At 33.4% G+C, this 11,017-nt stretch overlaps 2 protein-coding genes across 2 annotated transcripts; both read left to right on the top strand.

The window, feature by feature from the left end:
- The first annotated feature begins 1,722 nt into the window (after positions 1-1,722).
- Positions 1,723-5,033, top strand: zf(ring)-55 (zinc finger (RING)-55). The gene is made up of 3 exons (XM_002127846.4): positions 1,723-2,993; positions 3,069-3,246; positions 4,296-5,033. Exons 1-3 carry the CDS (start codon positions 2,795-2,797, stop codon positions 4,885-4,887), a joined length of 969 nt encoding a protein of 322 aa, XP_002127882.1. The 5' UTR covers positions 1,723-2,794; the 3' UTR covers positions 4,888-5,033.
- Positions 5,034-6,284: 1,251 nt separating this feature from the next.
- Positions 6,285-8,705, top strand: LOC100184513. Its single transcript, XM_002127944.4, has 3 exons — positions 6,285-6,571; positions 7,621-7,788; positions 7,856-8,705. The coding sequence occupies exons 1-3, from the start codon at positions 6,382-6,384 to the stop codon at positions 8,143-8,145; spliced, it is 648 nt and encodes a 215-aa protein (XP_002127980.1). The 5' UTR covers positions 6,285-6,381; the 3' UTR covers positions 8,146-8,705.
- The last annotated feature ends 2,312 nt before the right edge of the window (positions 8,706-11,017 follow it).

The raw sequence follows: 11,017 nt of genomic DNA on the forward strand, positions 1-11,017 counted from the left end.
ACGCAGCGCAAGGGTAAAAATGTGACGCTCGTACACGATGTTTCGATCTCGTGGTTCGTTGGGCAGTGGGCATTCCTCCCGATTGTTACGTAATGAAACGTCATAGTTAATAGTTATGTTGCAATAAGACATGTGACGTAACAATTAAGCGCAAAATATCAAATTGCAGCACGGCAATGTTTGTTACTCGAGCGACTTCGTTAGCTGATTATTACGAACACGCGACGAACATAAAACATTAGATCGCAGCTTTAACAACGGTTTCTATCGCACAGGCGCCCGTACTAGACTGTGGTGTCGTGGTGATAGTCAGTAATACGCTTTATAACAAGATTTGGTAGCTTGGGCGACAGACGCACGTAAAACATATTACGTCCGGATTTTCAATAAAATTAAACGATCACCGTCCGGATTTACAACTTTTACAATCCTGTATTCAACTTATACATTACTCAGTTAAATTTTCTCAGAAGCAAGCTTACCCACAAATAACATTTATTAGTCACAAAGCCCATAGGTTGCCTAACCCAGTGCTTTTCAACCAGTATGCACCGAAATATTCATGGGGTGCAAGTCGAGCAACCAATCAGTTACTTTTTACAAAAAGTTTCCGTAAGCCAGTGGCGAATCGCATGTACCCCGTCAACCGAGCAGCCACAGGGGGCTCAGGCGAATAAGGAGCCAACTGTAATACCCGATAGAAAACAGGTGTTTTTAATTTGTATGCACAAATATGTTAAAACAATAAATAGTTGTTTATGATAAAATACTTAAATGGTGATAAGTATAATGAACTGGTAAAAAAACTGAAATAAAAAGTTAAAAACATAAAAAAAACAGTTGCATATTTCCTCAATAAGGAAATTTTTGGGTAGAAAAACAAGAGAAGATGATAAGAAATGTTTGCAAAAATGAAAATGTATACGCAGCAAGCTGCTTAAATGTATAACAAATACTGCATTCATATAAGATTTAGCAAAAAAAAACTCACAATAAAAAGATTATCAAATCCCAAAAAAATATCATTTTTTTATTTTTTAGTTTGCTTTAGTACTTCGTGTTTTGCCAAAAAAAGAATTACCGCACAGAATAAAAGTTAAAAAGAAAAATAAGCAAAATAAAGTTTTTACCCACAAAAGCTGTTTGTAAGAAAAAAGTTTTTAGCACACTGAGGGGTTTTCTTTCCTAATCCCAAGTACACCATTGTTTTTTATTACCCAACTTGACCAATGTATAATATATATAGTAAAGTGAGCTAATAAAAAATAATGGGCTACTTGGGGTAAGAAAGGACAACACCCCTAGCCCGCTAAAAAATCATTTTATCTCAAACAGCTTTTGTGGGTTAAAAAGGACATTTATTTGGCTTATTTTTTATCCTAACTGTCATTCTAGGTGGTAATTATTTTTTCGGTAAAACACAAATTCCTAAATCAAACAAAAAATTGACAAAAAAAACTTTTTACGTGAGAAGGCCTTTCGTGATAAATTTATTATGACTGCAGGTATTTGCTACATATTTAAGTACCTTGCTGCTGGTATATTTTAATTTTAATCTTTACAAACTTTTCATACTTTTTTCTCTGTCTTTTTTTACTCCAAATTCGCCTTATGGGAAGGGGTAAAAAACAACAACTGTGTTTTTTTTCTGTTTTTGTTTTTTCTACCCCAACCAATATTAACTTTGTAGTAAAATTAATTTTAAAGTTATGTATGTAAATTGTTTTAAATTACTAAATGGTTTAATTGATTTTAAAGGTAATCAAGTATCAAAAACAGATGTTTTACAGCTTTGCCCACATTTTTTGATGATGTAATTTATGTTTTAGGTTAAGGCTGTTTAGTTACAGGTCATTTTTATGATTATGTTGCTGAATTTAGTTTAGATAAAGTTAAGATGTCATTTAGATTTTCAAAAGCCTTTATAATTTAGTTAAATCACGTGTAATGCTCTGGTTACTTCTGGTGCTTTATATAGGTTATGAAACTTATGGGCATTGTTTTTAGTCTAATAAATGTTATTTGCCAGTAAGCTTATGTTTAATAGGAAGTAGTGAAGTAAAAATGATAAATTATAAAATAAAAGAGAAGCTTCGGAACAAGGCTGTTAAAAGTATGTAGGAGATATTTTGCTTTTGTGAAAAAATGAGAAAAAGTTGAGGTTTCTGAGAAAATATAGACTGCATAATAGCCAAGTTGTATGACTAATATTTGTATTATAACCCTGTACTTCCATAATTATTTTTTTTCTTTTTTAGATTAAGTTAAGTTGCTTTTGAAATAATTGTTTTTTATTGCCCCGCAAATGATTTTTTTACCCCAAATCCTGGGGAATAAAGAACAGCACAAAATTTCGAACAAAATTTTAAGTAATCACTAATCATAGAAATCCTACAATCTTTTTTGGACATCAAAATATGATGAATACTGTTCCTCCAGACTAAAAATATTTCTTTTTTAGTTGATTACTTGGGAGAAAATCCAAACTCCAAAGTTTATGTTTTCTGTTTTTTATTACCCCACTTAACTATATATATATATAACTTTTTATTCTTTTATTCCTATGTTTTCTAAAATATTGCTTTGTGTTACAAATTTGATCATATCTAATTATCTAATATGTTTTCCGTTTTTTAATCAATTTCTTGTTCATTTTCTATTTACTGGGGTTTTGCTAAAATAAGGGTTTACAATATTGACAAAAATAATCTGTCATTTTGTAGTCATCAAACTATGTTTATTTACAGTCATTTTTATTTATCAACATAGATTGTATCATTACTGCTTGCTTAGAATGGATGAGTTATCCTGTCCGAGATGTCGTATGACCAAATATCGAAATCCTTCACTTCGTTTATTAATTAACACATGTGGCCATGCTCTCTGTGAGGCATGTGTTGAACTTACATTCACCAGGGAGTCTGCCCCATGTCCAGAGTGTGGTAGAACGCTAAGAAAAATTGGTTTTCGAGTTCAGTTATTTGAAGACACACGTATGTATCATATAGTTCATGTTTTATATTTTAGAAGATAATTTATACTGATTAGTAACTTAAATGCATTTTTAGAGGTGGACAAAGAAGTTGATATTCGAAAGAGTGTTTTGAAAATATACAACAAGCAGGAGTCCGACTTTACCAATTTAGATGACTACAATGATTACCTTGAAGAAATAGAAAATATTGTTTTTAACTTGGAGAGTGGAATAAATGAAAAGGAAACTAGAGAAAAAATGGCAGAATATAAGTAAATATATTTTTCTATATTTGTAAATTGAACAGGAAGTTATTAATATTTCTATTTTTGATAATAATGATTACTTTAAATCCTGTTACTGACTCAACAGGTCAACTCAAAAGTAGGAACTAGTAACATAAGTATCTTTGGCAATCTAAGCTCAAAGTTTTACTTCATGGGGTGACTGGCCATAGAGACGCCTAAGTTTTAAAAATTCCGGGTACCTCGTACTGAAAATAAATATTCTGTATTAATTACCAGGAATGTATAAAAGATAATGCCAGCTCACGTTAAACTGTGTTCGGCCTTTTTATCAATTGAAGACACATGTGTTCTAGGGCTAATTAATTACTCACAAAGTAATATGCATGGTAACTCCGCCATGCGATGATAAAGCAAGTTACATTCTTTCATTTAAATGTTGCTGCTGCAACCAGTTCATGTTCGTTTGCCACACATAGTAAGCTAATATAATATTGGTTTGTATGGCACGTAATATAACAATCCCTTTTACTGCGCAATTAATACCGTAAGTGTATTACGCCCTAGCAGTGCTATGTCACAATGGACAATGTCACTTTCCCGGATGAATTCCCGATTTATGAGAATATAAAGCTGGTTGATTGGTCGGAACTTTATATGTTGATTAATTATTGCGCAACCAACTGTTACGCAATCGGTGAATCATGTTGGGACTCACATGCCAGCCGCTCACTGCCAGCAATTTTTAAAGAATTCGACTAATGCGACATTAAAAATAGGCACTGTTTACACTTTTGATTACAATATGACTGTGTTTAAAAGGCTATACATTTGTTAAATTTTATTTAAGGGTTAATGTTGTTGGGATAATTCCTATTTAGCAATAATCTATAGTTGGCAAATTATGCGAAACGTTTTTCTATTTCTGGTGCATATAAACCGAGCACCTGAGGACAAAAAGTGTTTTCTGTAGCTTCATTAGTGTAGTCATAACTAAGTGCCCTTTTATTAAAGCTTGTTTCTTTTTTTGATTAAATACTAGTATAATTTACTTGATTTATTTGTTAATTCATTAGAAAAGAGAATGAAACAATAATTCGAAAGAACCAGATCTACCTTCATCAGCAACGAAAGTTTTTCAAAGAAGCAATGGAACAGGAAGAAAGAGAAAAACAGCTTCGTGCTATCATGCAAAACAAACTTGACCAAGAAACCGAATCCAATCGGAAGAGAAATCATGAAGAATTGATCAAAGATCTTACGACAAATACAAATATGTCATCAAAGGAAGTACTTGAAAAGCACAAGCGTCTGAAACTTAATGAAGAACAGTCACGTCTAGTAAAAGAATCACTGAAAGAAAAGATCGCAGTTGGTGGTTTTAATAACTTAGTCAGTGGCAGCAACGTTAACTCTATACCGCCACCTGCTGTTGAGATGCCTTCTTCTGCTTATGTTTTTCAACCATTGGTCATAGAACTCTTTGGACCAGAAATGCCTAACAAACAAAAAATGCTTGATTTAGGTTATATGGGCCATGTAAGGCAAGCAACATCACGTGACATTGGTGGTGGTTATGGTAGTTTATTGACTTGTAAAAAGGCTCTTAATGAAGCTTTTAGTGGACTGTTTTTTAATCCAGAAAGTATAGCCTCTCAAGTAATGTAGATAAAATGTTTCAATAAATGTGGTTGTTTGGTTGTGTTTAGTTATCTTTTTATACACATTGTAACAAGCATGTGACCGATTAGTTATTATTTGCAATTAACGGTGACAATAAAAATAAACAACATTTGTCACCCGGGTGAACCAAACATCTGCGAAACTATTGGTGATTCAAACTCGCCAACTAAAATGTTTCGGCAGTTTTAATATAACGTGCAGTTTATTGGACCGTGAGGTTTTTAAAAAAGTTCCGGTCTTCCGCCACCCTACTACATAATCCAAAACCGGTCATATAGTAGGAATTGGAAAGATAGGACACCTTTTTATTATACTTCCTCGTCGCATGCTGGGTGGAAAACAAACATTATTTAAAGAACCATAAAACCGTATTCTTACGACTCCTATTAGCCGTCGATTTTTTAAAACGATCAGGATATTTAGATATTATGTGGTAAGGGTGTCCCATATTCTCCTACCCCGCTATATATTTTAATTTTTCGAAATTTGGATCAGGTTTAAGTGTCCCTCGCCCATATACTATAACAACTGTTTTGTTTATCATCTAATCTAATGTGTATCGTTAAAAAAAAAAGATTTTAAAAAGTGAACTGTCTCTTTGCGCGCCATCTTGCCTAAAATACACCTTCTTTTTCCGGAAAATGGGTAGCCAGTGTTTTTTTTGCGCAATATGTGAAAAAGTATGCTTGTTTAAATTCTGCACATTTGGATTTGTTTACATGTTCAACGTTAAACATCATAACGTCATATATAGGAGGGTGGGGAAGATGGGACATTTAAGCACATGTTGCCCAATATTTCCAAAACCAACATACATGGCGTTTTTGGGGTGACATCACAAATTAGTACTAATATTCTTTTATTAATTTACAACAACTCAAAAAATATATTTTAAATACACAAGGAGCTTTTTAGCGATTCGCACAACAGGTGAAATTTTACAAATTCGAAAACACACAAGGTAAGACGGGACAGTTTAAATCATTGAAGCGTTGTCTACTATTAAAGGTATAGTAATACAAATTCATCGTCTCATCCAAGAACCGTGATACATTTTATCTTATCTTACCTACTATAAGGTATGAAATATAAATCTCTTGCAGTTTGTTGTACACAGATAAGGTTATTACTACACAAAACATTGCCAACCGTGAGAACTGCTCAAAACAAGTCGTGTTAATAATTAATCTGTAAAAATCTTTCGTATTGTTGCTATGCTGATTGTATAATAATTAATAAAGCCAGAAATGATAAATATATTTAACTTTCAGATTGTTGTATATTTAATCATCAACATGCTTTCTTACGTATTTACCTAATAAAAATAACCAAGAATACTCTTAAGTATTAACCATATCACGTGGTAACTATACCACACTGTGTAAACAATTCGTACCAGGTTGATTGATCAGTCTGATCACTGCACATTGCCATTTATTTATAAAAGAGATCGTGTTTTGTGTGTTGTATTGATCTGAGATGGAATTCGAACACTTATGTTATATTTCGTGTTTGGTGGGAGTTGTCAGCTTAATATTTGATATTTTTGTAACTGCTACATCTGGTTGGTTAAACATAAGTGTTGAATACCAAAACAAGAAACTTCATTTTACTGTTGGTGCCTTCGATCTTTACGATGTGGACGAAAAAAACAATATGGCTATTAAAGGTAATTTCTGCAGTTTTGTAACTGTTTTAATATATAATTATACACACATCGCGTAATCACACCAGTAAAGTCTAAATTGAACAAAATATTTACTTAGTGTTTAAATGACAGAACAAAACTTCTACTGTTTATTGCATATAGTAGGGTGGGGTAAAGTAGGGTATTTTTTACTGACCCATATTTAATTAAGTAAAAAAATGTTACAGAATAATTCGACACTATTCTGACAACTATTCAAGAATTTTAAGGTATCCCGCTTTACCCCGCCTATATATCAAGGTGTACGAATCGCTAAATTACCCATCGTGTGTTTTAATATAGCAGGGTGGGGGAAGATGAGACACCTTTGGCACATAATATCCAAATATTCTGTAGATGCTTTTAACCAGTGCTCTTTAACCTTTTTTGGGTTGGTGAACCCCTAAAATTGTTGTGACGAACTCATGCACCCCTGATTGCGTAAAACTAATGACGTCATCAACAAGAAATGGGTTCAAGAATAAGTTCCTGCTTAGTCGAAAAGCATCGCTAATCAAAATCATTAGGAAGGTGGTTTGCGGTTAAAGAGAAGACTAGTTTTGCAATTTCCAGTGATACAAGATATAGAATTCATATAAAAAAAAACTGTAGGAAAGTGGCTAAATTTGTTAAAAATGTACAAAACTGAATATTATTGCTGAAAATTTTTGAAGTTTGTGGTGCACTCTTGTATACCATTTTGCACTGGTGCACCCCAGGCATATTTTGCACACCGGTTGAAGAGCACTGCTTTAAACAATTAACAGCGGTCTATGGTAATTGTAAGGATACGGTATATAATTCTGAAAATGTTCTTTGTTTACTACCAAATTGAACGAGAAAATAGAATGAACAGAGGTCCTATCTTTCCCCACCCTACTATATATAAATGTTAATAGTACAAATTCATGGTATCACCCCAAACGTGTCATATACATTTTGATTTTTGAAATAGCAGGCAGTGTTTCAAGTGTCCCTCTTTCTCTCCCTACGAAACAAACAACTCACTTTTCTAATTACGTTCTTTCTAGTTGTACAAAACGAAGGAATTACTACATTACAAGCCATGCTCGTATTGAGCATTCTCGCACTTGTTTTCGCAATTATCTGCCAAGGTTTAGTTGTTGCCAAGAAACAAGTTTTAATATTCGGACCCAGAGGATTACTGATAATGGTTGAGTTTCTATACATACTAACAGGTATGAAATTGCACTCTGTTCACAGTCTGCAAAATTCTACTTTCTAACTAATTTTCGATATCTACAGGATTTTTTCTTCTGGTTGGTTTGTCAGTTTACACTCACTATTGGTCAAGCAACAAGCTCTACTACGTCTCAGCACAACACCCGATGAAAACATCTTACAACTACTCGTACTACCTCTGCTGGGTGTTCACCATAATATTTACGTTATATTCAGTTGCATTCACAGTGTACATGAACCTTATGGTCAAAATTTCTTATCGAAGTCGTTCCTCTGCTGCAAATACGTCTAATACATTACCAGAAAAAGACGAAACGACCGCACCATATGACCTGCCCGATTCTTCAGTTTAGCTTTTATTAATCTTCTGTAATGTAACTATATTTCGTGCTCTCTGTTAACCAAGTATTTCTTTATTCTACTATAATTGGTTACGTTGACTTCGGCGTTAATATCAATCTTACCTAGACAAACCAATTCCATTTAACGCGTAATAATGACATCTTATAGCATGTACATAAATCTTAATAACAAGATGTTACTTTTTTAGACTTTTCTGGTTTATAGTTTTAAATTCTTTGCATGATCATATCTACATGTATAATTCTCGTATTTAGTCTTAGATGATTTGACTGGAGTCTAATCGTAAAATATAGTGGAGTGGGGTAAAGTGGGACACTTTATTTTATATTCTTCTACGGACCCCACTTGTTGATAAACAAAAGTATAAATATATTATTCACAATATTATTACAATTTATTTACAATATTATTCGACAGTATCCTCATGCGTATAAAATATTTTTTCACTGCGTATAAAATATTTTTTCAGCGGGTAAATAAGTCGTAATATAGTAAGGTCCTAATATTAAATGCTCGCGAATCGAATTAAACCATTGAAAATTCGCTATCACCTAATTAGAATTTGTAACCAAACGATAGAAGTTATGTTTGTTCTGATGTATACTATGGACTTTTTAATCACACAGAAAAAAGTCTCATGAAGAGCCATCGGTTTCATATTTTCGAGCCCCCTAATGCATGTGCTGTGGACAAACTTATTTTCAGTGATTAAAGTAAAACGTGGTCTCCTGTATTTACCAACAGGGTTGTAGAAAACAAGAATTCAACAAAACAGAACAAATAACTCGTAAAAATACCTCGTTAAAACATCTTTGAAAACATCAGACATAGTTTTAAATATCATCAAGAAGATTTGCTTGATTTTCATCAAAAGGAAGTAATGTTTCGCCACTTGAATATTCCATAGGTTCTATGAATCAAATCTCAATTAAAACCATAAAAATATACATTTTTACCTATAAAGTTTAGTAGAAAAAAGTGGTAAAATGATCATTAATTTTTTCAATTTTAAATTTTCATACAGATTTGGTTAGTTTGTTCATATATATCACATCAGTTTGCGTATAGTACCAAATAATACAACAACTAAAATCAAAGATAATGCAAGCCTGTAGGCTATATACCACAGTGACCATTTTAGCTACTTTGTAAAAAAATCTGTTCTGGTACACCTACAAAGCGCTTTCAAATCTAAAAATGCTGGGTCGTACCAACAGACGCCCGGTAAAGGGCACGATATGACCATGAGTTTCAAACAAGTAGGCTAAACCATATCGGACAGTAACGGCAACAATGGTTTACTCCAGGTTTAGTTTTCTGTCTCATGTAAGGAAACAGAAGCATAACTGGTGCAATGGAAAATTCCTCAATCGTGTTGCGTTAAATATATAGCAGGATGGGGTAAGATGGGATGTGTTTTTATATCGTTAGCGGTTAAAACTATACATGTAAAATAACCAACGGTTTAATTAGTAGCATATAGCATAGTGGGGGAAGATGGGGCTTACACGTTTTAGATGACGTCACAATTGTGACGTCAATTTTTTTCATGACGTCACATTTTCCATGACGTCACAATTTTTATGACGTCGACACGTTTTAGTTGACGTCACATTTTTCGTGGCGTCACATTTTCCGTGACGTCACATTTTTCTTGACGTCACAATTTCTGTGACGTCATAATTTTCGTGACGTCACATTTTTCATGACGTCACAATTTCTGTGACGTCACATTTTTCGTGACGTCACATTTTCATGACGTCACAATTTCTGTGACGTCACATTTTTCGTGACGTCACATTTTCCATGACGTCACAATTTTGTGACGTCACACTTTTCGTGACGTCACATTTTTCATGACTTCACAATTTTCGTGACGTCACATTTTTCATGACGTCACAATTTTTATGACGTCACATTTTTCGTGACGTCATAATTTTTATGACGTCGACACGTTTTAGTTGACGTCACATTTTTCGTGGCGTCACATTTTCCGTGACGTCACATTTTTCTTGACGTCACAATTTCTGTGACGTCATAATTTTCGTGACGTCACATTTTTCATGACGTCACAATTTCTGTGACGTCATAATTTTCGTGACGTCACTTTTTCATAACGTCGCAATTTCTGTGACGTCACATTTTTCGTGACGTCACATTTTCCGTGACGTCATAATTTCTATGACGTCACACTTTTAGATAACGTCATATTTTTCATGACGTCACAATTTTCGTGACGTCACATTTTTCATGACGTCACAATTTCTGTGACTTAACAATTTTTGTGACGTCATGATTTTTCGTGACGTCACATTTTTATGACGTCACATTTTTCGTGACATCGTATTCTTCGTGACGTCACATTTTTTGTGACGTCACATTTTTTGTGTCGTTGCATTTTCTGTGACCTGAATTATGTGATTGTTAAAACATAGCCCTGAATTTCGTGCTTGTTAAAAACACATTGTAAAAGATAGGCGCACAGTGATTTTAGGAGGTTTTAGCTGTTTATTTTAAAAACTACACTAACTATTCCACTTTATTAGGCCAGTTTAGTTTTTGGTAGGTTAACGCTTACACTTTAGCGCTTGTTTAGGAAAATTAATTATTTTATAAATTTAATTAAAAACGTTCAAACAAACGGTTTATTAGAAATATATATATGTTTTGAAATATTTATTTTTCCCTATAAACTTAATTAAATCAAAAAAACAAAGAAAAACTACCTAAAACGCGCTGGCTTTCATTGACTACTATAGTAAACGGGAACGAGTCGTGAAAAAGAGAGCGTGATCATGCTCTCTCTTTTACAGATATTAGAGATGCGCGTTCTGTCTTTTTTGTTTCTGTGGTTCTACCCAA

This window comes from Ciona intestinalis, unplaced genomic scaffold, assembly GCF_000224145.3.
Source record: "Ciona intestinalis unplaced genomic scaffold, KH HT001272.1, whole genome shotgun sequence".
NCBI lineage: Eukaryota > Metazoa > Chordata > Ascidiacea > Phlebobranchia > Cionidae > Ciona > Ciona intestinalis.

What these genes read in the sequence shown, in the direction of transcription:
- LOC100184513 (XM_002127944.4), top strand. Translation starts at nt 6,382, where the DNA reads ATGGAATTCGAACACTTATGTTATATTTCGTGTTTGGTGGGAGTTGTC. An exon ending in AAACAATATGGCTATTAAAG is followed by an intron (nt 6,572 to 7,620) that starts GTAATTTCTGCA and finishes CGTTCTTTCTAG; the next exon opens with TTGTACAAAACGAAGGAATT. An exon ending in GTTTCTATACATACTAACAG is followed by an intron (nt 7,789 to 7,855) that starts GTATGAAATTGC and finishes CGATATCTACAG; the next exon opens with GATTTTTTCTTCTGGTTGGT.